The 27510-nt window shown below is 41.5% G+C and overlaps 1 protein-coding gene across 8 annotated transcripts in view; it reads left to right on the plus strand.

Annotated features, from left to right (window-relative positions):
* Positions 1 to 27510, plus strand: part of LOC102558169 (heparan-alpha-glucosaminide N-acetyltransferase) — a 361824-nt gene that overhangs the window by 324396 nt on the left and 9918 nt on the right. For 6 of the 8 annotated variants that reach the window (XM_059729771.1, XM_059729773.1, XM_059729770.1 and 3 more), the window contains one exon: positions 22586 to 22656. The exons of the other annotated variants lie outside the window; for them this stretch is intronic. In XM_059729771.1, coding sequence (XP_059585754.1) covers positions 22586 to 22656 — 71 coding nt within the window. The remainder of the gene's footprint in view (positions 1 to 22585; positions 22657 to 27510) is intronic. 8 annotated transcript variants of the gene reach the window in all.

Genomic DNA, 27510 nt, shown 5'->3' on the forward strand with positions numbered 1-27510 from the left:
AGCTCCATGGATAATACTCGTATCCATATACATGAGACTCCTCTGGGAGTCCTTTTTCCTGAGGTCAGGGGAGAGGAGTATATTATTGGAAAAACATAATTATGTTGCATGTGTATTGAGGTCAGTTTGAAGTATGAGCTAGCAAGAGAACAAAATGTTCTGTATGTTTTGAAGCAACCCTCTTTCCATTTTGTTTTAATGAATATGACTCAAAGCCCATATATTTTTATTAAAAATAATTCTGATTCCTAACCCCTGTAATCATATATCACATCCAGTTATCAAAATATTTTACTTGATTTTTGCAGCTTAAAGCATTTGGCCCAATTGATGAAAGTTTTACCATCACATTCTTTTCCTAACACTCTTCCAAAAAGCTATACGCCTTTCTTTACAACTTGCCCTGTGTGTGTGTGTGTGTGTAGGTTGTTGCCACATTCAGGCAAATGCCTGTGCATTTCACTTGGGAAGAATGTTAGCTGTGCCAAATATCTAACATTATCAGCTGTGGAAAACATTGTGGTTGATGCTTGCCACAACTTGTGACCTCCTCCCTCTGAAGTCACTTCTAGATTTTCGGAGGCAAGTGTTAGTATAGGCTTTTAGACAGTCTGTATCCATTTCAGCCAATGACAAAGTGTGCCTTGATTTCAACAGGCCCCAGTGTCTGAATTTTATTTTATGATACTTAGTTGAGCCTTTATGCTAGAGCCCTGAGACTTGGCACGTCCAGAGAGGTTCACCATCTTAGAAGCTGACTGTCCCTCTGAAATATTCCAAATGCACAGAGAACATTTCCAGTCCTGCTCCTCTTTTGACCTGCACATCCCTAAGGCAACATAAGAGAATCAGTTCCTGTGCTGCAGGACATATAGACAGCTCCTATGGATAGGCCTTGGTGAATCACCCAGATGGGAGGCCCTTCCCCATCCACATATGCATGTAAGGTCCTTGATGAGAGATGAAATGCAGGTGACTTTCAGCTCCCCTCTACGTGTTTATTTCCATTAGCAAAGTGTTATATTTGGCTGCTCTCCCACCTTGTCTCAACCATTAGCAATTTAGAGGATGTTTTCTTTGTTTCCCTCCTTGATCTCTCTTAATTTTTACAGGTATTTCTTGATTACCTTTGTGCATGATCTTTCCACCTGACATAACATTTTATCTGATGTTTAACTTAACTCAGATAATGCCTTTTGTATATACCATAAGGTCAACTGTACTTTTTTGTAGCATCAACGCTCATGACATGACTGAAGAACATATCAGTGCATATACCTAAATTAAACAGCAGCCTAATAGGATTGTGAGGAAAAGTAATTAACCAGAAATTAAAATATTCTAAAGCTCACTTTCATAGTATATTTGCTTCTGTGTGTATATGCCTGCATATAGATACAAATGTATACACATGTGTGTGTATGTATGTATATATTTACGCATGCAGGCACACATCCTGAAAAAAACTTTGTAATAATGTAACAGGCATGCCATTTTCCAAATATTAGATGGGGAAAAACGAATCTCCATTAGAAAGATGTTAAGTTAGCAAATCAAGTACTTAATTGTGGCATTGACTTTTTATTTATTGATTTATTTAAGTTGAAGATTCTAACTTTAATATCATCTACTTAGGCTCATGAGTTATGATTTTTGAATTTTCCAAGAATATAATTTTGCAGTCCATTTTATGCATAGAATACAAATTATAGCATTTCTTCGCATGATACAATGAGTATGGTTTACAGCTCAGAAAATAATAATTACTTACGCATGGATTAATTGTAATGCTCATTATTCCATTATGAAAATGAAATATTGACTAAAGAAAAGTGCTGAATCAAACACATTTCTTTGGTATAAGTGGATCATGATTTCTATCTCAAAACTAAATAATGTTTCCTATTTTGCCTGTTTCCATAATGCTGCAATGTACATTTTATCTAGTCTGTCATACAGCTCCACTAGGTTGATGATAAATCGGGTAGGAATGACAAGGATATATAAAAAATTGACTGTCAAAGGCTAAATTTTGGTGCATGTTTCTGAGATAAATATATTACATAGAAAAGCAACCCAGAAGTAGAAATTATCAATAGTCCATTAGTTTGAATGGACTATTGGAAATGGCAGTAGTAAATGGACATTTTGTTCCATCTCCAATTTTGTTTAAGAATAAAGTACTTCAGCCCCCAAAAGTAGATGAATTAACACGTAGTCACCACAAACTACATAGAACACACATATAAGTATTCCAGACTGAAGAGGCATATTTTTGGTAGGCTCTATAATGTGCACAAGAGGTGACATTTTTAGTACGGATGTGTGAAGCTTCAGGCTCTGATTCGATTTGGTGGAGATTTGGCCTGATTTGGTGGCCAAGTCTCCAAATCAAATCAGAGGACCCTTTAATCTCTTCAAATTGAATCGGAACCCTCCAAATTGATTTGGAAAGATTTGGAGATTCAGACATACACAGAGCTTTAAATGTTTTTTCTACATACCTCTATGTAGCAGGTGGGCTTGTGAATGCTGCAATGCTGAGACACATGAAGTGTCCCATAGAAGTGTGGGGAGCTCCCCCAATGCACTTGGCGGTAGACCCATAAGTGGACCAGAAGCACTTCCAGTCCACTTCCAGGTGCACTGGAGAGCACGCCGGGTGGGGGGGCGGTCCCCTGGCTCAGTGACTGTCTTGTTTTCCCTGGAATGCTATTAAAAAGCAGAACTAAATAGACTATGTCAACTCAACTATGTTACAGTGAAAGAGAATGTTACTAATGCCAAAAGCTGTTTCAGTGACAGCCCATTCCATTGTGCTGCTAGCCTATCAGTCAGGGCTTTCTTAGCATGTTGGTAGCCCTGGAACTGCACATTCCACTATAACATAGACTATCTTCATCTTACTGAACCTAAGAATGTGAAAGTCCTTGTTAGCTCTTCATATTTTTTAAGCTAATAGATATCCTGTGCCATTGTGATAAAGACATTCCTGACTATAATGTCTTAATATTGACATAGAAGTTGCAGATGCCCCACTGGTTGTAAATTTGCATTAGAAATATCAGTGGTTGCAGGAGGACTAAACAGAACTGGTTTGTCTAGTTCACTCTTGAGCTGGGCTGTTCTCAGTTCCCATCTTAGTGATGGATTTATTTTCCATTTTGACAGATACCATGATGATAGCAATAATGTTTAGGCATTGTTTTCATGCAAGGATCTCAGGACACTTTATGAAGAAATGTAAAAATAATCTTCCCTATTTCACAGATGGTGAAAACTGAAGGCACAGAGAGGTTAACTGAATTATACAAAACCAGACAAAAAATTGGTAATTATTTCTTAGAAGTGACTCTAGGGCTGATGATTATATGAAGAAATGTAAAAATCATCTTCCCTGTTTAACAGATGGGGAAAGCTGAAGGTACAGAGAGGTTAACTGAGCTGTACAAGACCAGACAAGAAATTGGTAGTGATCTGGCAATAGAAACTGGTCTCCTAACATCATCTGAGAAGTAGGCAACGAATAAAACAAATTGCCAAGAAAATGTGTGGCATCAGCGTACAACAAAAATTATTGATTAGTAGATGAAGGACTCTATTTTTAAAAACTTAATCAAGGATAGCATTTGATATTCAGCCACTCATCTGTAAAGGAGAAATGAGTGTCAGGGTCATAAACAAAACAAAGGCAACAAAAAAAAAATGGCAATAGTCAAGAGTTTTCAAAAAACTAATATATTTTTTCCATGAGGACCCAGAAGACAATGTTTGACATAGTATTTAAAAGGGCAGGTCTTCTATGATACTTGTTTTATTATAGTTTGTTTTAATCTAAATTGGTATTTTACCAAGCAGGTTCTTTCCTAGGAAAAGTTAGGAAATATTTTGTGTACCGTGGTGTTCTATGCATAGAGACCAATCTAGAACATCTACTGTCTCAGTCAAGGATTTCCTCTCATAGAAATTCTGCTCTGGAGTTGCATACAGTTCCTATGTGCAGGCACATGCAGGGTATATGAATATGAGCATGTGAATTCTCAGGCATCAGAGGGTAAATCCAGTTGACGGATAATGCTAGCCCAGGTAGTAACAGAATTTGGAAGTTTACAAACATATATGATATATTTCTTTGACAAATCAGTTACATACAGGCTGTGAAAAATCTGTCTGTGGCAAATACTGTATTTGCTAAAGGAACTGTTGTGCGTTGTGGCCTATCCTTTGCATCTTTATTTAGAATTTCCTTGCTGGAGATGTCAGTTGGGTTACTGTAAATCATCTGAAGAAATGTGGGTCTGGTACTAGTACACCTAGTTATACAGAGGACTGAGACAACCTTGAGAATGTGAACCCCTGAATCATGCTAAGTCACGTATTTTTAGAATCTCCAATGTCTAGCTGTTACTCCTTAGAGAGAGAGAGAGAGATTTCCAGTCAAATGTTTGGTTTTTGGAACCATAGATTCTGGGAGGGTGACTTCTGCATTTTTCAGGATAGAAACTTGCCCCTTTTTCTGGTGCATGGGGTTAACTTCTGAAAAATGTTGTTATATTTATCTGTTTATTTCAGAATGATCTGATTGTGGAATAGCCAGTCCCTGACAGGAGAGCTGACAAGCTGTATTTCCCTCCTGATGTATTCAAATGAGACCCAAACAATTGATTTATCAGTTTAAAAAATCAATTGAATGTTCAGTTACAAAAATAATCAGTTGGCATTGTTCTAAATACAGTCCTGTTTACTGCAGAGTAAAAGACGAATGCCTGATTAATGCTGACAGCAGTTGAGCTTAAAAGAAAAAAATGCTGTTCAGGTATCATTAAAGTTATAACAGAAGTGCATGACTAAATAAGTTTTGTTCTTATGCAATGCTATTCCTTTCTTCTGATGCTTTTCCTCATTGCTTTAATCAGCAGTTATTTAAAGGGATTGTGGAATGATGCACTGTAATAGTGATAACTGGAATCCCACCAACCCAGAGCAAGCTGCTTGAGTTATTGTAGATGCTGTTATGCATTGTGGCTTCAATTCAAGGGCAACATATAGGTAGTGACTACAAGAAGCAATTGAAAGAAAACTAAAGAGTGAGGGCAGAGCAAACACTAATAAAAACATTCACCCAGGTGGCCCAGAAATGTGCATAGCCAGTGAGTTTTAAATCAGTTATACTTTAAAAACAAAAAAAGGAAAAATAAATAAGCTAAAGAAACACCAAAAAGCCCCTGGTAGCCACCTAGTAGTCCGTATAAACAATGTCTCTGTTTACTATAGACATTGCAGTAGAAACAGTTGCTGGGGAGGGGTTTGGAGAAACAGTGGTTGATGGACCAGTTTGACAGTGTTCTATGCTTCAGGGACAGGATGGATGGAAATGTAGTACTGGAAAAACTGGAGATAGATCTTTAGCATAAAAGGAGCTTGTATGTAACCTAACATACAAGTAAGGGATCACTTCCTTAATTAATTATTTTATCTGAACATGTCACCAGCTTCCCTTTCTACTCAATTCAGAGGCTGAATAAGTTGAGTTTTAGGGCAAAGAAGATCATGATGTAGAAGGAATAGGGTTACAGTAGTAGGAGGAAGAAACGGAAAAGAAAGCAAGCTTGGAACAAAAGGAAGCAAGCAATGACTTTGTAAGAAAAAAAGTATACTTTTCTAAATTTCATTAGAGATTCCCTTCTATTTATATTGTTCTTTGAACTATTCAGTTGCTCATTGGAAGTTATTTACTGTTTCTACAGTTAAGCCTAATATATTACATTAGCAAATTGTCTGCTTTTACTTGCTCTACTTGCTGAGGTTCTGTTGCTATTGAAAGAACTTGGTAAATTTACTTGTGGTGATTTTGTAATCTTCCCCAAATTTGTTTGGTGTGTTTTCTATCTCTCATTCTTATCCTGGCTGAGCTGGTTGCCATCATCCCACACATAATCTGGCACTCTATTTAGAAGCCTATCAACATTTATCAAAATCCCATCCATCAGAGAATGGGGCCATTGCGATAGATGACAAGCTGGAAATTGGTGTTTGCCCAGCCGTGATATAATGAGACCAGAAGGCAAAACTGACTGCAGCAAGCAGGAAAATTTCCAAGCCATTGATCAAAAGCTTCACAAGATGCAAGAGACCCAAAATGTAGCCTGTCAGGGGAAGTTGGTAATATATTTTAAACTGTTTTACAAATAAACTACTCTTATTCCTTACTCAAGAGGAAACTTTCTTCCTGTTTTTTAAATGATTTAGAAATGTCTTGACCTGTTTGTTTTGATGACAGAAAGCCAATATTTTTTTCTATTATATAGCACTTTGTGTACATTTATATAAAAGTGCCTATAGAATGTGTGGTGAAAGTTTGCATAAAATTCATTGGTTTTGGTAAGTCCGGGGTGAGATCACCTCCTTTCCTAGAAAACCACACAGACTATTTCCATGAATGTTGCAAAAACAACAGGTAGCTGTTGTGAGAGTTCATGGAAATCATAGGAATCATGGTTTTCTAATCTGCTGATATATGGAAAATTAGGCAAACCTAGTCATATTCATCTAAATATGACCCAACCACTTGCATGCTGCTTCTCTAGCCTTCTAGTAAAATGCCTCAATTGGTTATCAGAGTTATACTGCAACCACCTTAAAAAACACAATGCTGCTTCCCCAAGCTGCTTACAGATAAGTAATTGTCACAATCTTCTTAGCAGAACTTCAGCACCAATGTAATGTTTAGACACAGGAATCTTCTGTATCTTGTGGGGATACCTCTTTTTGCATATACCAGTCAGATTTACTGTTAAATGACAAGTGACCTGTTGTCAGCAGGTCCAGCTTACTGAGAAGCCACAAAGTTTATGAAGTTGCCATAGCTCTTTTCTATCTCAAGTTCCATTCAGTTAGGGTGGAATGATTGATCTGCAGTTATCTGTTAATATCTATATGAACACTTTTAAGACAGAGTATGTCTACATTGTATGATGCTGTAGTGGGTAGAGATACTAGAGATAAATTCTAACCCAGGTCATGTGCTGGAAGCAATGTAGCTGTGTTAATACAGTTCTTTACCCTACTAATTACCTGGGCTAATATAGTCCTACTGCTTATGGTTCCTGAGCTATTTGAGATATTCCTGTGTGGTTCAGTTGAGATACAGGTAGAGAAATCTTAAATAATTCTTCCAAGATTACACAGTAGATGCATGACAGAATCAGGATTAGAAACAAAAGGTCTAGTTACTTATCTTCCTGTTTTGTCTGTGTACCTCCAGTGACTTCAGTGAAATCATTCCTGGTTTACACTGATATAGAAGGAAGAATAGGTGCAAAGTCTTCTGACTCCTACTCTCATTTTTTATGTTTGTTTTGCCCCCAAACTGAACTTCCTAGCGGACAGGCAACTCTCAGAACTTTTGTGTAAAACCAGAGCATGCCTCTGTGAAGTACCTTCCGATTCTTTCAAAAGTATTTTTCTGTCTAATTTGCCAACATGGAATATAACTGGAAATAAAGCAGATATTGTGACAATGTGGTTTTTCAAAATATCTACCTTCTTTCTTAGTCCTTCTATTCGTAGTGAAGAGTAGCAGTTTCTGTTACCTTTCACGTGAAATCCCTTGTTTTATGAAGTGTGAAGTGCCCATTAGCTATACTAAGAGACTGTTGTGCCATGGTAGATGCAGTAGAGGCCAGGTGGAAGTGATAATTGGTCAGACAGTGCCTTTATTTTTTGTATGTGGTCTTCCTGTAGATTTTGAGAAATGCTGTTTCACTATTACAATTCCTGTCTTATGTTAATAACCTTTTACATACTAAGTTAAAGTGTCTCTCTTGCACGATAGAATTGAACTATCACAAAGCTGAATCAGAAAGTAAAAAATATATTTCTATAAGAAACCTTTATAATATCAAATTACCGTTCAAAGATGTTTGTTTTTCAAACAAAAAGTCATCTGTTATATATGTAAAGCATTAATGCTGATAGTATAATAATTATACTATGTGTTAAAAAATAGTGAAAAACAATAAAGATATAGAAAGATATATGACATCAAAATTAATATACAGGTTCAAGAATAGGGGAATATTGTAAAACCCCACAATTGCATCTCACATGGTATAAAAAACCACTGTGATCCTAGTTTACTATGATGGTTTAATGAATTGCGTGAAGTTGGAATGAAGTCAGTGAATGGTTTGACTAATAATAAATGATTAACTGACTTAATACACACACATATTGTGTAGCAAATGTGTTTAATTTGAGAAACTGCATAGCATTAAAGGCTGTACCAAAAAACACAAAAACATGGAGACCAAGTACAGATTCTTTTCAACATTATTTTATGTATTTTCTTACTTTAGAACACCTAAGGGCATATGCCTGCAATCTTTACTCACATAAATATTCCTTACTCACAAGATGTAGGCCCATTGCCTGAGAAAACCAAGGTTATTATTGTTGAAGGTATAGTTTACATTATATTTCCAAGGTATAATTTTTCAACATCAGAGACCTTCAATTTAATAGCAAAATTTGCATTGCATTTTAGAAGGAATCAGTCCATTGTGACTTGTCTCCTAAAGTTATTTTAAAAAACCCTCAAATATCAACATTTCAATACCATTAAAAAATTCCAAAATTTAAAAAAATATATCAGAAAAATATCAAGAAAAAAACTCTTGAAGAAAAAAGTGCCCCTTCACCGGCAATGATGACTGTACCAGCCCTGTCACATACACCTGAAGAATTTCCAGCTGTGACAGTCCCATCTTTCTCAAAGACAGTTGGGAGCTATCCCAGCTGTTCCAGGGTAGTCTGGGATGCTCATTGAATCATACCCTCCTTTCATTTTTCTTCTTATCACTTCAATAGGCACCATCTCAGTATTATAATAACCAGTCCTATGAGCAGAGATCCTGGTTTTCTATGTTTAAAAATTACAAATTCTCTGATAAAAATTTGCAAATTCTCTGATTTAAAAAACCCCAAATCTGTGGTTTTCCACAATTAAAATTAAACACCACGATAGGTATCAGTTGAACACAATGTATTATTAATATATTTACAATTTGAAGCAATCTGGAAGCTGACCAGTGCCTCAATTACTATAATAAATTCTGAATACCTATATATTTTGTCATTTGATTTGGGTTTTTTTATCATGGAAAATCAGAGCTCCCCCTGCCCCCTTTTCTCGCCAGAACATGGGTTCAGCTGTGGCTGTGTCCCCTTCCTCCTGCCCCCCGTTTTGTGGCACTGAGCAGCCCAGATATACTGGTGTCCTGCCCATGCCATTGCCCCTCACTCCCAAGCCACAGCCCTGTCGGAAGGGTCCCCAGGTTGCCAGGGTTACACAGCCAAAACTCAGGTTTGCCCCCATCCCTCCCCCCCCAAGCAGCACCTGAGCCCCGGCAGCTTCTGTGGCTGGAGAGGAGTGCAGAGACTGGCTCCTTCTCCCCCCATGAACAGAGCAGAGCCTGTGGGTGGGGGTGAATGCGGGCTACCTGCTGTGGGTTTGAGGCTCCTCGCCCTGCTGCCTCTCCCCGTGGGGGCTTCCACAGCCCAGGAGGCAGGACTTAGTGTAGCAGGGCAGAGCGGGGCACTGTGGGGAGTCTTAATGCCACTTCTGGTAGCCCCTCGCTGCCATGGTACGGCAACCCCTGCCCACCTGGCAGCAGTGGGGGGCACAACTCCATGCTGCCAACCCCACTGCAGCTAGGCAGACAGGAGGCACCTTGCCATGGTGGCACTGAATCTCACCACCCAACTCTGCCCCGCCATGCTGGGTCCTGCCCACTGAGCTGTGGAGGCCCCCAGGGGAAGGGCAGCAGGGCAGAGAGCCCTGAGCCCACAGCAGCCAAGCTGCTCCCTCCCCGACCCTGCACACAAAGCGGGGGGTGGTATGTGCCCCCTGTGCCCCTCCCGGGAGTGCACTACCCTGGCTGGGCAGCACCCCAGCCCCAGCCTGCCTGATTCCGTCCCTCCCTTCCTCCCTCACTATAGGGACCTCAATCCCAGCCCTTCCCCCAGATTTACCTGGAGGGAGCTGTGGGAGCTGCTCTCTATGCTGCCTAGCTGCTACGTGCATGTGGGTGCACGCAAATGCACGTGGCACCCCCTGCCTAATCACCCTCCTCCAGCTCCCCACCAGCCTCTTGCAGGCTGGAACCCTGTAAGTCCATAGGGGGAAGCCCTCTGTTTCCCATGTTTTTCTCCTTAAAATGAGAAGATCTGCATTTTTCCACGTTTTCCCGTGGTGAATGGAAAACCCAGATCCCTGCTCACGAGCAGTTTTCCATTTCTGTTGTGTTTTCATTGCATACCAGTCACAGTCCTCTTGTGTCAGATTTATTGCTGTAACTCCCAGAAGGATTTTAATGTGTAGGTCTGCTAGACTTGCCCCTAAAGTGTCTTCCATCTTTAGATCTACTTTTAATTTTGTTCTAAATCAAATTTTTCAAACAGGTTTGTTTTTTTTTTTAAACCAGGCATTCAGCTGGTTGGCATTCTTCTGTGACCGATTGTAAAATTTCATAAAAAAGATGTAATTGTTGAAAAATTTCTCATTAAATTTGTTTTCTTTGTATTGTACATTGTTAGGGAACAGTGACAGCACTTTGCTGCAGCTCAAGATGTAAGAATTGAAGCTCTTTTTAGGACTCATACTGTAGGTTGCTGCCCAGTCAGTTCAACTGTAAATATGCACCTGGCCCTTCAGGCTGCGATGTCTAAGGTAGCCAGGCTTGTAATCAGTTTGTGGATGTTGGCTATGGAAAACATGCTTGCCCAGTAGGTTGGTCGACTTAGGTGCCCTTTTGCCTTTTTTTCTGGTACCATAAATAGAGGGCCCACAAGGGAGTTCTCATTTTACTTGTAAATACTTTACATATTTGTATCTTTCTTGTATAAGAGTGTCGAAATGTATTCAGCTGTGTACAATGGCCTATGTCCTTGAATGTTCTTACTGGGGCTTGCTTTGTTTTGTTTTTGCTACAGCCATGACAGTGCTAGTCTTCAGTGCATAGCTGGGTTTACACAAATATCATTTACCCTGGTAATAAAATAAGTTATTTCAGGTGCATCCTAATGTAGATTAAGTGCTTTGTCCTACTTTAAAACAACATGACAAGCCTTTATATAAGTGAAAGAAATTAAGGGGTTGTAGTTATTTTTTGTGTCCTATATACATAAATTAGTACAGGCCATTTGGAGACCTGTAAGAAAATTTGTCCTGGTATAAAGACTTTATTTTTTAAACCAAACTATTTGGAACTGTTTTGGGGGGAAATCTGAAGTGATACAGGCACTGGCTACATTTTTTTATGGCCTGTGTTTATCTATACCTGTATTTTATGTCCACATAGCATTTACATCTTTCACTCAGGCGATCAGCATAACTTTTCTGGCCAGTATTTTTTGCCAGTTAAATATTCCTATTTTATGATTTTCACATCACATGGGTTTCATATTTGAAGAGCAGAATGAGTCAGATTCTAGGGACAATATACTGCTTACAAAACAAATTAAACCTGTCATGCTCCCCGTTCACATGCATTAGTTACTATTCATATGCAAAATGTCCAATAGAAGAGGCCTGCAGTCCTTTGCTGAGGTGCCTGTTTTGTGCTGCTGAAGTGAATTCTGGGCCTGCCATTATACTTACTGGCTGATCTTGCCCTTATAGAGTAGATGTCACTAATGAACATTGCCATGACACAAAATCAAATGTAATTTCATTTTGTGACAGCTGTGACTTTTGCTGTAAATATGATCCCATTGTTTTTCTACTGAAATGATGAGTAAATTCATGGGATGTTAATAAGATAGTCATCACTGCCAGCTGTTTTAAGTGAGAGTGAGGTCAAGTTGCATTGTATAGAAAGAGCTTACATTTAGACAGGCTAACAGATGTTTGTGCAATAATAAAGGGACACCATTTGGACTGCAAGAACTCACATCATTATTAGAAGTCATGTGCTTGATGCTGCTGCTTGCAACCATGAGGCACAGTGTATGCTCAGAGTTATTGCAAAATTCTCCAAGTGCATACAGCTTCCTGATGTCACCCTCAAATACTCCCCCTATAATTTGTGTTTCAGGTTATTACATCTTTCCTTGTAAGAAAAAAAAGAGGGGGGCAGGGAACAGTTGTATAGTTGTGTTTCAGTCTAGTTGTTTGTGGCCAGAGGTTGCTAGCACATAGCCTACCATGGGGACGTGGCCTTCACTGCCAATCCAACATGTAGCCTCCTAGGTGCTATAGTCATTCACATATGTTGATATCGAACCTAAGCTTCCATTTCTGCAACTGAGTGCCCTGGGGAAGAAGTCTTGTGCTCAAACTCCCATTTTGTGCTAAGTCTTTTGAATTCCTTGGCTGTGTATTGTGTCCTATTGTCTGAATACAAGGCATTGGGTATGCCATACTTGGTAAAGGGTGCCTGTCACAGGCCAGCTGGGCACTGTGAGGGTATCAGCCACTGGTCTTTTTGGTTCAGGATCGAGGAGGCAGAGTTCAAGAGTGAAGCAATGGCAAATTTATTATAGCTTACATACACACAACAGTTAACAGAAAGATAAATGCAATAAGCAGATAATGCAGTTTTAAAGAACTAATAGTAAATAATAACAACAGATGATAACAACAGATAGATAGATCAATCTGTTGCAGGCCAGCTGGGCACTGCGAGGGTATCAGCCACTGGCTGTTTAAAACAAAAAATAGACAGACATGGGTTGACAACTTATCGATAGTCCCTCAATGCCATGTGCACACCAGGTGATTCCAACGAAGTCAGGCGTCCCCGATCAACACTGTCAGAGGGATTACTGGGGAAAGTCCCTTGATCAGGAACCGATCCTCACTCACATGGGGAGTCCGGGGTCCGGGTGTGGAACAGCAGTGACCATTCTGTTCCCTCCTTCCTGCAGGTCACCTGAGGCACGCACTTTTTATACTTAGTCTTATGCTAATCTGTTGGCTTTAGAGCCACTCACAATCTTGCCTTATAGCTGTTACCCTATGGGATTAAAAGATGTTAAAAATTATTATAAAAGGTTACTACCCAAACTTGGGTTTATCCAATAAGCAAATTACAATGCAGCATCTTCAGGTTTGAAATTAACATTACTCCACCTAAATCCAACCCCTTTAGATTCCTCTCACTATGCTTTTTTTGAGACGTGCTTTTCTGGAATGTGCTGGGTGGGCTAGGTGGTTGAATCTAGTTTTTATCAAGCCTGAATTCTGAGCAAAAAACTATTAGGTCAGCTAATCTTACAACTGTAGCTTTATCTTTAAGGCACAGTTAGGTTCACCAACAGTTACAAGTTACATTTGCCAGTTACAAATTTGCAAGTTGTATATTAGACAAAAATTCCAAATGCCTCTAAGAAGTACATATATATTGCCTATATATTGCTTATTAATTTCTTTGGTTCTGGCCGTCACAGGTGCCATCAGCTTCTTGAGTATTGTTCTTATTGGAGTATCCCCTAGATTGTCCACCTCTGAAAAATTGGAGTAATAATCTACTATAATCATATTTTCTTTTGTCTGCTGGCCAGGCATGCATTCCTAGATGACACATAGAGCTTCCTGGTATCGCCCTCCAAATCATCTCCCATCTCCACTACAGCTTGTGTTCCAACCTGCAGAACCTACAGGTTGTTACAATAGAGATGTTTAGAATTATGCCTTTTGCCAAGCAGTCTCTAAACGACATATAGTATTCTTCAGCTGTTTAACTTAGAGTTATTAGTCATTTTCATTAAAAATAAATCAAATACATTTAATGATTAAGGCATGCTTATAGCTTCTCCTATGTGAAGGTAGAAAGGCAACTCCAAAGTAGTGTTTTTTTCTTCTTGTGTGCCAAATTATCTAATGTCATTCAGTCATTTTGAACTGCTGTTGTGATCTAAAGCTTCAGTGGCTATTTATTGCTTGCCTTAAGGCTGATTTGTATGACCAGTGTGTGTTTCCCCAACCCCACCAATGAACCATGGCCTTTCGCTTTCTACTGAACCATAAATATGTGCACCATTTAGAATGTTGATTCCTGAATAAGTTGCCATTCTTTTTTATAGACAGACCTCAGGGGTCTTCTCTCTTCACAAATATCTGCTACTAAGCAAAGTCATTTCCTTGTAAGGAGAATCAGTGGGAGAAAATCCTAGGAAGTAATTCTGGTGATTGAGTGGATGACACACTTTCTTCTAAATCAGTATTAAAACAATATTTTGTGTAAGAAAAATCCCAAGCTTCATTTTCATGAGGGATAGAAAACAGGTCTCAATTTTTACTGTTAAAGTAACACGATGCTGTGATACCTCAGATGCACTCTTTTATAGAGACTGATTCCATGGCCTTGGGATCTTTGAGCTAAAGGACAGAGGCACAAGGATGGTAAACCTCTTGATATGTTCTAGCCACCAACTGAAGACAGAATGTCCCACCATGTTTACTATGAGCCCCAGTGTTTCTTGGGGAAAATCATCACAAACAGAAGGAATTGTAAGACACCTGATGAATTGTGTGGTGATCAGAACACCTGAAGAAATGCTTGTTATGAAAATAAGTATGTGATCTGGACATGATATGTATTTCTAGTTTTTCCTAAAATTCAGATGAAGCTCCAATTTAAAGTTGTTTTATTGGGGGGGGGGGGGAGTTGCACTAATAGTTTCAACTGATGTAGTCCAATCCCTACTTCCTGCCCAGAGCATGTGCTGATTAGATTGGGAAAGAGTCCTTCCTCAACTCAGTAATCTAAGGTCTGTACCCCAGGATGCTACAGTTCTCTGAGTCAGAAAATAACTAGTTTGGCCTCAGTTCTTCTCTCATGTCAGTCTGGTGTAACTCCATTTAAACCAGATGGGTGATTTCAGATTTAAGCTAATGAAACCAAAAACAAAATTTGGACCTGTATTTTAAATCCTTAATTTATATTACCTGTAATTTAATATACTGTATTGAATACTATATACAGGCTATTTGAATCTGCTTTGCATTTCCCTTGATACTTAAGACATTTATAACAAGCTTTTCCTACACAGTCTTGCACTTTAGCAGGCAGTAATAAATATAAGATACCCTTTTCAAAAAAATTCCTAAAGCCCCATAAAATAAGTTGCCTTCCAGTCACTTTCACATTACTTTCTTGATTGCATATTATTGGCTGAAATGGAGAAGTGCCTCAGAAACAGTTGTTTCTGTTCATCCTCTAATTACAGGGCATCTGTCCCCCCTCCCACCTCTCACCCGCCCCTTCTCCTGAGGTTTGATTTCAAACTGTTGGGACCTTTCATATTACATGAAAGCTTAACATTTCATCAAGACAGTATCAGCATTTTAACCACAACCTCCTGATATTTCCAGGCTGTTGATACAAATAAAATAATAGAGTTTGGGGAGAGGAAAAATCTTTACAGCATTTTCTATGGAACATTAATTAAACATTTGAAATTATCCTAGAGTTCTAGTCATTTAGTACTTTTTTTATAGAGATTGTAGCCTGATAGCAGATGTTTAGTTCAGAAGCTCCGCTTGCTTCTTGCATGTACTACTGTTCGAACTTGAGCATGATATATGAACTGCTTGCTACCAGGATTAAACAGAAACAAAAGAAAAAAATATTCCAAGTTTCAAGCTAATAAGCCTTATCCAGTAAATTGTCTCAGTTCAGGAAAGTAATGTAAAATCAAATGTAAAGAACATTTGCTTTGTGGTTCTGAGCATGCAGTGTTACTGTCAATTAAAATTCAGTTCTGCTCTTTTACTGTCTCATAAATCTAGACATGTAAAAAATGCAAACTATATAAAGAAATAATTAGAGAGCGGGAGGCTAGTGAGTGGCAGGTGTAATGTGAATTGACGCACCTCATGCAAATAAAAACTGGAAAGTGAAATATGCAGGTAGAATAGCTCCATGCTACTGTCCTGAGCAGTGAGTTTCAGCCAGGGCACCCTGGGGTGCCACAAGATGTTTTGAAGGGTGCCATGAGGTATGAGGACATAAGCAGGTATGAGGAGGTAACTGCAGGCTGAAGCTGGTCCCTGCCTCACCCCTACTGCCTGGCCCCTGTCCAGGGAGGCGAGTACTGTAATAAACACACAACATTTTTTAAATGGACTTCTGCTCAATTCACACAAGTTATGCAGTGGTGCCTTAAGTCTAAAAAGAACCACTGCTATAGAGTGACTTCCTAAAGACAATTATATTCTAATGGCCTGAATATAGGGCAGGGTTCCAGTAACTCCTAAACTTTATTACAAATCCTGGTCATAATTAACTGTGACCTTAGGAAAGCTATGTTACCTCTCTTAGCCTGTTTCTCAGTCTGTAAACAATGAGGATGTTGTGCAAATTCATGGCATAGAGCTTTGAAAATGAGAAGTGCTATATAAGCATTAGATATACTTCCAGGATCCAGACTGGAAAAAAAGTAAATGACTGGCTATACTCCAAGCTCTTTCCACAGAACTCAAGCCCCTCTCTGCAACACCAAATTGAGATGTCACTCTCAGTAGATTGTGCAGATCTTGTTAAAAAGATTCTCTCTCTCTCTCCCTCTCCCTCCTCTCATCTGCTATGGGTAGTAGAGAGGTATTTTTCATTGTTAAATTTGATGTTCAATTTGTTGTTGAGCTTCAGCATTATCACTCCTTAGGATGTGAATTTCAAATACTGCTGCTGTGAAATGAACATGATCCATCTGTATTCTTCATTTTAGGCTTTCAGGAGACTCAGGCAGACACTACTGAATTATTTCCCCATTTGCCCCCAGTTTTGTTTTGAAAGTTATCTATGCTGCCAGTGCATCTTCAGACATTTTTTTTCATGGTTGCAATTTCAGAGTACAAAGTGACATTTCTCAGGATAAAATATCCCCTTAATAAGTTTCTGGTCCCAAAACCACTGAGGTCAGTGGAAGGACTCTTGTTGAGTTCATCAAGCCCCAAATCACTGCAGTTTAACCTCTCCTTTTTATTGATGGACTTCAGAGTGTACCACCAACTGTAATTAAATCATGCTTGCCATTGTGAAGGGCATAGCTGGGTCATTTTCATGACGACATCATAACAATGGCAATGTCTCAAATCATGAAGGGCAACTAAAAAGTGCACAGACAAATAGGAAGGCTCTTCATCCTACTCAGCAGAATTTGGCATATACTGCTAAGTAGCCTGGGAAACTAGATATAGCATTTGTGTTCATTTACATAACTCTGAATTCTGTGCTGTTTGTGATGTATAATGCAGGTTGTGCTGTATTATAGAATGGTCAAGCCTTCAATATTGTTATGGTGCTGGGATTGTTCTCCCAACCTCTATCAAACAGGTCTATTCTAGTCAGTGAACACTAAACTTCTCAGGAGAGGAGGTTGACATCTGTGTTCACCAAGCCACCTTCAGGGAGGTGCATTACAAGAATGGAGGTAATAACTGCTAGCTTCAGTATGGCCCTATAAACCATGCAGTGATAAAGTGGGTCGATGTGTAGTTCTGCGTGCAATGCCAGCTTCCTAAGTCATTTGTTGCTGAACACTTTGTTGCCATGTGAAGAAATTCAGCACCTTTGCATCAGGTAAACATCTGTCCTGCCCATCAATGCATGCTTTCCCAGACAGGAAGGTGCAGTGCACTTCTGTTCTGCAGTCACTTTCACTGTGCCTTGCAGATGTTGTCTTGGCATCTGAGCTTGAGTGCACAGCCCAGGAGGGTCACATAACCTTTATGCCCCATGGAGGAAATGTCCCTATTTGCATGAGTCACTCCTGAGAAAAAGATGATTCGATTACCTACATTATACTTTTTGACATAGTGAGCATGTTTTCCTCCCCTTCCAGTATGTTTGCATAGGTCACAGGCAGATTAATAACATTCAGTTCCATCCAGTCAAAGGCAGGCCAATTTCATGTTCAGTGTACTGCCTCGGTGCCACCAAATGCAGCCTGCTATTTATACAGAGATTTGAACTTTGGGAGGATACAATTACACTTGTTAAAAGTACTCTGTTTAACATACAGAGTACAATGAGGGGATCATTCCACTTGTTAATTGACTACTAATAGAACGCAAAGCCAAATGTGTCCTCAGTGCCATCAGGGTAACACACAGCAGGATTTGGCCTCTGTGAATGAGTGACTGGGATATGAGCAGGCAGATAAGAAGGTACAATTCTCCAGCTGCCTGCCTTTTGTGGAAAGCTCCCTGACAGTGGAAGCACTGTGCAAGGGAGCAGCTGCAGAATTGGGTCCTTTGTGCATATGGACTTGGTGTAATCTTAAAAGGAATAGAATGGGACCAGTAAAATGGCTTTCGTAGCTCTGAGAAAACCCAGCGTCTTCCATCTGCTCCCCGCTCTTGCAGCTGCAGTGAATTACAGCATGCTGTCACATTTATAGGGTGATTTCATCAGCTGATTTATTTAATTAATTTAGACTTACCATTTTACAAAGGGTATGTGATAATAGTGGTACAACTCTTCCCTTCTGCCACCACACCAGCTAAGATTTATTTTAAGTATCCTTTGCCTCTCCGTGTCCTCCCTTGTTCCTTCTCAAGCTGCAGCCAAAAATTGCAAATAAAATGGAACGAACAGCCCTAAAGCTACTGAAGTAGTGAGGTTGTGGTTGGCTGGCATCAGCAAGTCTAGCTTCTTTGTTACAATGGTAGCAGTAGGACACTTGATAATCCGGGTTGAAGTTAATCCATACCATAAGCATCAATGAGTGATGGGAGCACTGTCTCTGAGCACCTACTTAGAGCAAGGGGGTGCAGGAATGGCAGCTTTGTCAAATGCTCCTAGCATCTGATGAAGTAGGCCAGGGATGGGCAAAATATGGCCTGTGGGCCAGATTCAGCCTGCTGAGAGATTTTGTCCAGCCCATGGTGGGTCCCTCAGTTTCACCCAACCCAGGCACAGGGGCTCACTTGGGCTGCGGTGCATGTGGCTGGTTCCACTGTCCTAGAGCATGCAGTGAGGCTGGACCAGCATGGCAGCTAGACTTACTTCCTGGCAGCCTCAGTGGTGGTGGCTCCTTCTGGCTGCCTCTGCACCCAGCCCTGCTTCCTGAGCACCCTAGCCTGTCTTCCCCACACCTACTGCCAGGGATGGGACCTGTACAGGCAGAGTGGATGTGATGGGGATGTTTAGAGAATTTTGGTGAGCTGTTGTGTGTGGGGGGTGCTGACCCAGCCCACAACAACTCACCAAAATCCCCAGTGTGGCCCATAGGCCCAAATAATTGCCCACCCTGAAAGAGGCTATAGCCTGCGGCTACGTATAGACAGTCAAAAAGCCCAAAGGGGAATCAATCCAATCTTTGCAGGTTTCTCTAAGCTGTTTAGAGTGAACCTTTAATGAACAGAACTCAAGTTCACCCTTTGGTTGGGGAAGACAGACAGGTGCCTGCACTGGCTAAGGCCAGAAGGTGAGGGGTGCTCTCTCACATCCTTCATGGGCTGCCCAGCATATTCCCTCAACCCCCTTCTCCCTTCCTCCTGTCCTCCCACAGCGTCTTGCCAGAGTCCAGTACCAGCAGCAGCTGGCAGAACACAAGTCCTGATCTTTTCTTTTTTGGAGTGTTTCTGTCCTTGCTGCCTGGCACAAGGACCACCTAGTGCATCTTGCCAGCTGTCACTGGTCCCAGGCTCCAGTGAGCTGCACTAGGAAGCAGGGCCTGATTCTTCCCTCTGTGGAGTGCTCCCATTCCAGCTGCCCAGCACAAGCCCCCTGGGCTCCAGAACACAAGGGGTTCCATTTTCTGGTGATAGGTCTTTTGTTCCGGACATATGATGGGAATTTTTATTCATAGTAATTTTGATTTGTATTACAATTATTCCTGCTATCACCAAACAAAACCAGGCTTTTTTGATAGCAGCTTCCTATGTACACATAGGATGAGAGAATGTCTGCTTTGAGGAGCATAAGAAAATTAACTATAATTCTATATTCATGCTGTCTTGATCATAAATATGCATGTCTCAGGCTTTATTTCTGCTCACCATCATAATTAAAATCTGCTTTCCACAGGTGTTCTGCAATATTTACTCAAATTCCACAGATTTTTGCAGCAAAATAAACCCTCCATCAGTTAGCCAAAGCAGCTTAAGTTAATTGATTGTAAATATCCAAATTTATGAAGCATTTTGTGCAGTATTAACTTCGTATTCATAGTGGATTTTTTGCAGTATTAATGTCAGTTGGGACACAGGTGGGTGATTTGTATTGATACAAATGCACTCAGAGTTTAAAAAAAAATCATTTCAGAGCTTCAGACAATGGAAGGGAATGGGTGGCTGGAAAGATGGATAGTCCAGTGATTTGTTAATCTGTTTCCCAGTATGTTTTCATAGTTCCCAAATTGTGCTTTGTGCTTTATAAAGTAGAAATGTTTAGCTTTCAAACTTTAGGATGTTTTAGTTCCTAATTTATATTTTATTGCTTCTCCCCTTCCCTTCTTCCAAGCATGGATTTTGTAGGTTGCTCTCACGTGATCTAATTTCTTTTCTGATCATTTAACTCAGGGGTGGGCAAAATACAGCCCACAGTTCATATTTGGCCCACCAACATATTTGATCTAGTCCGTGGGCAGGCAGGTGCCAACTCATTGAATCTGGCCTCAACCCAGAACCTGCTGCCAGCCTCAGCTCTGGACCCAGGTAGGAGCTTCTGCCAAACTGGGTAGGCAGTGGTGTCAGCTGTGGACACTGCTGGAGGGTTCTCTGTTGGGGCACTGGTATGCCCACAGCTGACACCACCCCCTGCTTACCTGCCTACCTGCTGCAAGTGGAAGACCCCATCTGGCTCCATAGCTGAGCATCAGGGATCTTGGGGAACTACAGCTCCAGCTAGGTTGGGGAGAGAGAGAGAGGTGGATGTGACCCTTAACAGGTCACCAAAACTCATTAAGTGGCCCTTCAGCTGCCCACCCTTATTTATCTTAACAGAAATACAACCCCTTCTGTCACTTAGGCATTAATACACCTTTAGTAAAAACTAGGCCTTTGCGAAGCAGCTGGTATTCGATTCGGATTCGGGGGACAGTGATTTGATTCAGTGATTCAAATCACTGTCCCGAATTGATTTGGCCAAATGTGATTCAGAGATTTGGCTGTTGCCGGGGGGGGGGCGGGGCATCCTCACTGCCCCATGCTGCATGCTGCCCCCATGGCTGCCCTGCCCACCCCAGCTCTGGTCCTTTAAGAAAAAAAAAAACAAAAAAACCCCCTGGATTCACTAGGTGCTGCCCAGCAGGGGGCAATCCCCACTGCCCCCCACTGCCCCATGCTGTGGGGGGGGGTGCTCTGCATGAGCCCCCTGAAGCCCTGAGGCTGCTTCAGGAGCTGGTGAGTTGGGTGGGGGGGGGGTTGTTGTTTTTTTCTTAAAGGGCTGGAGCTGGGGTGGGCGGGGCAACCATGGGAGGTCTGGGGGAGTGGGGGTCAGGGGGCTCATGCAGAGCCCCCACATGCAGTGTGGGACAGTGGGAAGCAGTGGGGATTGCCCCCCTGCCAGGTAGCACCCAGTGACTAGAAGCTTTTTTCTTAAAGGGCCAGGAGCTGGGGCAGGTGGAGCAACCATGGTGAGGGAGGCCAGGGGGTGCTCAGGGGAGCTGGGGGAGCAGGCAGGGGATTGGGCCTGGCAGGTGTCCCCTCATGGTTCCCTCCCCCCTAACCCTAAACCTAACCCTAACTCTAATCCTCTCCTCCATCCCCCTTTCCCCCGCCCACTACTCACCAGCTCCGAGTCTGGCTCCAGCTCCCTGCTGCAGTGAGCAGGGACTGCCCAAATCATTGAAGCTCTCTGAGTCTTTTCTGAATTGATTCAGACCTTTTTATTGGTCCCCTGATTTGATTCAGCTTTGGAGATTCGGTCACTGAATCGGGACGAATCTCCTCTGAATTGAATCAGCACCCGAAGCTTCACACAGCCCTAGTAAAAACTATGCTAATGTCAGATCTTCATTAATAATATTCAAGTCAGGAGAGAGAGAAAATGGTAATAATGCACACATTTTCTCCATGCTAAAATTGTGATTCTAGAATCTTATAAAAGCATCTAGTATGTGGGGCTCTTGAAAAATAGGTTACAGTTCTCAATAGGCCTATCTTACACTTATAAAAATGGCTCATGAAGGCTCCTTAAGTTACTTAGGTCTTTGGATACTCATAAACAGGGCCATATGAAGGTATGGTGCCTTCTTGAATCAACTTGTCAGATCTTCAATACTAGCTGTATAGATCTAGGGTATCAGTATGTTAGCTCTGGTTTATGTGGTTCAGTGACCCATGCTAGTAACATTTCTGCAAAAAAATGATGTTTAGTAAATTTGATAATGTAGAAGAATCACATTCTCAAATCAAAGTCAGCTCCCAAACATTGTCGTATAAATAGGCTGCTGCCTTTGTTAAGCTATGCCTCTTTTGATTATCCAATCAATAGAAACACTTAAAGCTTGGCATGGACATTGGTCCCTTCCCCCATATCCCTCTTCCTTTTCCTTTATTTTTCTCTGATTCCTGAATTAGATGGGTTCTTCTTTATCACCTCGTATTGACCTAGTCTCTGATCCTTTCCCCAAGGGCATTATCTCGGCCATCCTAACCAAGTGTACGCAAAATGAAGGATTCATTCCCGTCAATAAGAACCTCTGGTAAGTGCTCTGAAATCCAACTAGTAGTATTAGCTTCAATAGAATCATGTGAAAACGTGCATGTGACTTGCTTATAGGGAATAACATGGAAAATGATGTTCAATTATAGAAGGTGCACCAGTTACTGTATGGCTGCTCAGTTTTATTACTGTGTGACACTTGGCAGTTTCAGTCACAAAGAGTGTTTATACATGTGCTTCAGGACTGGGGGAGGAGGCAATACTTTAAATTAGAGCACCCTAAGAGCTGGTCTAATTAAAGCACCTGGAGGGTCTCATGTATCAGCATCCCCGCGCTGAAAAATGGTGGCTGAAAACACTGCCATTTTTCAGTCCGGGGACACTAATACATGTGATGCTGGAGTCTGCTGGAGCTCAGTAATTACCACATTCCCACAGACTTGATTAACTGAGTCTGCTCCAGTGCACTGTAATTACAGTGTGTTGGAGCAGCCTCGCTGCACGTGTATAGACACCCATAGTTTAGAATGATACTTTTGGATGGTGGGAGGGGGTCCCTTGTCTGCCTGCTTGTGGAGTTTCTTATCTGCTTCCAAAGCATTTGGTGCTGGCCACAGTTGATGAAAAGATTCTGGACTGGGGGTACCATGGGTTCCTTTGTTGTCATCACATACATCTAAGAATTTAAAAAAATATTGTAAATAGCTTAAAAATAAAGGGGTTGGGATTTTTGATCTCTCTCCTGAATTCCTTTTATCCTTTCTACATCCAGTTTGTATACATGACTTCTAAGAAGCCTATACCAAAAGCAGGTCACATGGTCTGTTGTTGAGAGGGGGACTGCATTTACCCTCATCATCCAGGGCTGAAGAAAGCTGCATTCTGTTGCTCTCCAGTTCTATCCTCTTTCTGTTCTCCATCTTTCCCAGCCCCCTTTCATCAGAGTCTCCTGCTCACATCCATTCCTGTTTTCCCATGATTCTTAGGTTCTAATAAATTGATAGAGAAGTAGGGCTAAAAAAATCTAGAAGTTATCTAGTTCAACTCCCTGCCTGAGGCAGAATCATCGATCCCTATCCTATACCATTCATAATCTAAACTCTATGTAAAACTAACATCAACCCTGGCACAACACAGACACAAGCATAGCAGCCAATATCCTGTTTCAATAAAAGGTTGTCAAGATGTGCTCAAGAGGTCTCAGGTAGAGGGCTACGCCCCCCTACTACAGAGGAGGACAAAAGTCTCCATTGTTAATACCAATCTAACGTAGGGGCAAAATTCCTTTCTGACCCCAAATTTGGTGATCAGCCTTACTCTGAGTGGAGGGGCAAAACCCTCTAGCCAGGAACTTCTGGCTTTGGTCCCAGCAAGAGCATTGGCCACTCCACTGTCAAAATTCTCAGTTTTGGCTCTAGCCAACACCCAGTGCCTGTGTGGGAGGTTTTAAAGAACCTGACACTTGTAGCAGAATGGCAGGGTGGGGGCAACCAGCAAAGCCCAGAAGCATGGGAAATACTCATAGTAGAACATAGGCATAGCTATGCCTAGGTCATCCCTGACCAGTGCCTGTCTAACCTCTTCTTGAACACTTCCAGTGATGGAGAGTCCACAGTTTCTTTTCTACTGCCTCAATGTTTTAACAGTGAAGAAGTTTTTCCAGACATCCAGTCTAAACTTAGTTTGTGGCACCTTCAAGCCATTGGTCTGTGTCCTCTCTGCAGCAAGAGAGAAAGGTGGTTTCCCTCTTCTTTATGGCAGTTCTTCAGATATTTGAAGACTGATAGTATACCCACTCTTAAGCACTTTCTCTGCAAGCTGGACATGCCTAGGTCCTTCAGCCTTTCCTTGTATGACTTGCTTTCCAAGCCCTTTATCATCTTTATTGCCTGCTTTTAGACCCTTTCTAATTTCTCCACATCCTTTTTAAAATGTGGAGCCTGGAACTGCACACAGTACCCCAGAAGCCTAATCAGTGCTGAGTAGAGAATCATTGTCACTTGAATCTTGCATTTAATGCTTCTAGTGATGCATCCCAAAACCTCATTTGCCTTTTGTGTAGCTGTATCACGCTGCAGACTCGCATTGCACTGTGATCTACCAAGATGCCCAAGTCCTTTTCTGTAGTGCTCCCATCCAGCCAGGTGTCCCCTGGATCTGTAGTTGTATCTTTGATTATTCCTCTTGAGTTGTAGCACCCTGCATTTGTCGCTTCATCCTGTTATCTCTAACCCAACTTTCCAACCTGTTGTGATCCTTTTGAATTGTACTCACATCCTCCACTGTGTTCACAATCCCTTCCAGTTTTTTGTTGTCTAAAAACTTGCTCACTAGACTTTCTATACGAGCGTCCAAATCATTAATAAACATATTGAACAGCACTGGGCCCAGGACAGACCTGTGTAGGACTCCACTTGAGACCTGCCATTTTGACATGTACCTGTCAGTTAATTACCCTTTGCTTGTGGTTAATTACACTTTGCTTGTGTATTGGGCCAGTTATCAATCCACCTTATAGTAATTTTATCTCACCGTTTATGAAAAGGTCATGGGGACTTTGTCAAAAGCCTTGCTGAAGTCCAGATACACTGTATCCACAACATTCCCTTCACCCACCTGGTTCGCTACTTTGGAGAACATGTTTGTTTGCTGGCTGCTTGTGATTAGTGCTTCCTCCTCCAAATTCTTGCAAATGGCCTTCCTTGAGAGATGTTCCAGTAACTTCCCAGGTATTGAGGTGAGGCTAACCAGTAGTTCTCCAAATCCTCCTCCTTCCTTTTTTTAATAAGGGGCCCTACTCTGGCTCTTTTCCAGTTCTCTGGTACCTGGCTCACGACTCACGACTTCATGAAGATCATTGCTAAGGACTTACAATTTCACAATTTTTGCGGAAACTGCAATTTCAGATGGGTGCTCTGTGCTTTTGGTATGCTCCCTGCAAAAATAAATAAAGAAATAAAATGAACTTACCAGCAAGGACAAAAGTGCACAGGAAACCCTGCAGTCTTGGAACATCTTAGGGAAGGTAGAGGGGGTAGGCAGGAGGGGGCAGGAAGGAGGAGGGGAGCAGAGTGGGACTGTAAGAAAAGGCTGCTGCTGTCATGCCCAGGCAGGCTCCTGCTGAACAGTGGCTGGAGGTGGGGGGCGGGCTGGGTACTGTGCGTCTGTCTGTGTATGTGTCTGTCCCTGCCTCTGCCTTCCCAGGTCTGTGCATGCAGGGTGCTAGCCAGCCAGGCCCTCCCTTGTAAACTTGGGTGGGAGCCAGTGGGCAAAATGAGCCATGGGCTGTAGGGGACAGATGCTACTGCAGCAGCTGGAGGTTTCCTTGCTTCTTGCAGCGACTGCCACAGGACGAAGGAAAGTGAGCACTGTCCTCAGTGTTGCTGTGCACGTGGACTGGATGGTGGGCTGACAGCCTATCAACACAGCAAATTCCCCCACCCATGCTGTGTGCTGGGCCTGCTCTACCAACATTTGGTTTCTCTCTTTTCCTCTTCCTCCTCTTACATTCCCTTTTTCTTCTCTTTCCAAATTCTCCCCATCACATTCCTTTCCTTCACTTTCCTCCCTAACTTCTTGCTCCTTCTATCTTCTCCCTTTGCCTGCTTTCCTGTTGGCTGCATATGCACAGTGTTGTTCCCATATTCTTTCTGTTATGTTCCAAAGTCTCATCTCTGACTTTTTTCTGGGTGGGGACAGAGGGATGCCATTTTTTTTAGAGCAGCATTACTTCTTGTTGATGTTGCGATCATTAAATGAGAGGAATCTATGTGATACATTGACAGTAATGGAATACAGTGGCCATTTTGGTCACTTGAAAACAATGATCATGAGGTTATGGGAAGCTGAACAATAATATTAATAAACCAGGTGAAACTTACAATTAAAAGTCAACACCTCTTTACTGTTCCAGCTGTATAAATTCTTCCAGTTGTTGGCTGTTGACAAAGGAGCCCCTTAATGTTCATGCAGTACTTTTTACTTCTCTTCAAGTTTCAGAGTTTCATGTTTGAACTAGTGCAAAACCAAAAAGCAAAACTCAACCAGATCTGCTCAGATTTGCCTGGTTTCAGGTTAAATGATACAAGACCTCTGAGTTCGGCATCATTTACACCCAAACTCATAAATCTGCTCACACTCAATCAACCTAGGATCAAGGATAAAGTTTTTAGAGAGCCCAGAAGTGAAGTTCATAACAAAACCTGTCACCAGGTTTGGGTTTCTTTACTTACAATCTGTGCAGTTCTATTTCACAGCATCCATGAAAATGAGAGTCTAGCCAAAAGACAAGTAGCCAAATCAGGAAATGACCAGAATATGGGCTTGCATTACATCAATGGTAAAATAACATGATTGTTTGCTGATGATTACTTTGTCAGAACATGTTTTAAGGTGGTGTTTAAAATTAAAACTAGGCCAAAATATCTGTTTCACAAGATGATATACAAATATGTTTAAAGAAAGGGAAAATATTATTAAAAGATTTTCAGGTTACTAAATGTTGACTGACTGTTACTTTTATAAACACATCTCACTATATAATAGGGGTGTGTGAAACAGGCCATATTTGATTTGGATTCGGATTCAGCCGGAATTGGGGACAGTGGTTCGATTAGTTGATTTGGATCACTGTCCCCAATTCAATTTGGCTGAATCCGAATCTGCAGATTTGATGCAGATTTGGAGAATCAGTGATTCAAACATAGACACAGCTTTAAATGTTTTTTCTACTTACCCTGAGGTACCACTGCGGCTCATGAATGCTGCGATGCTGGGGTGGATGGAGCATCCCACAGGTGCATGGGGGGCCCTCCGCATGCTTGGCGGTGAACCCGGAAGTGGACCAGAAGTACTTCTGGTCCACTTCCAGGTCTGCTGGGGAGTGTGCAGGGGC

The sequence above is a fragment of the Alligator mississippiensis genome, chromosome 6 (assembly GCF_030867095.1).
Source record: "Alligator mississippiensis isolate rAllMis1 chromosome 6, rAllMis1, whole genome shotgun sequence".
Lineage (NCBI taxonomy): Eukaryota > Metazoa > Chordata > Crocodylia > Alligatoridae > Alligator > Alligator mississippiensis.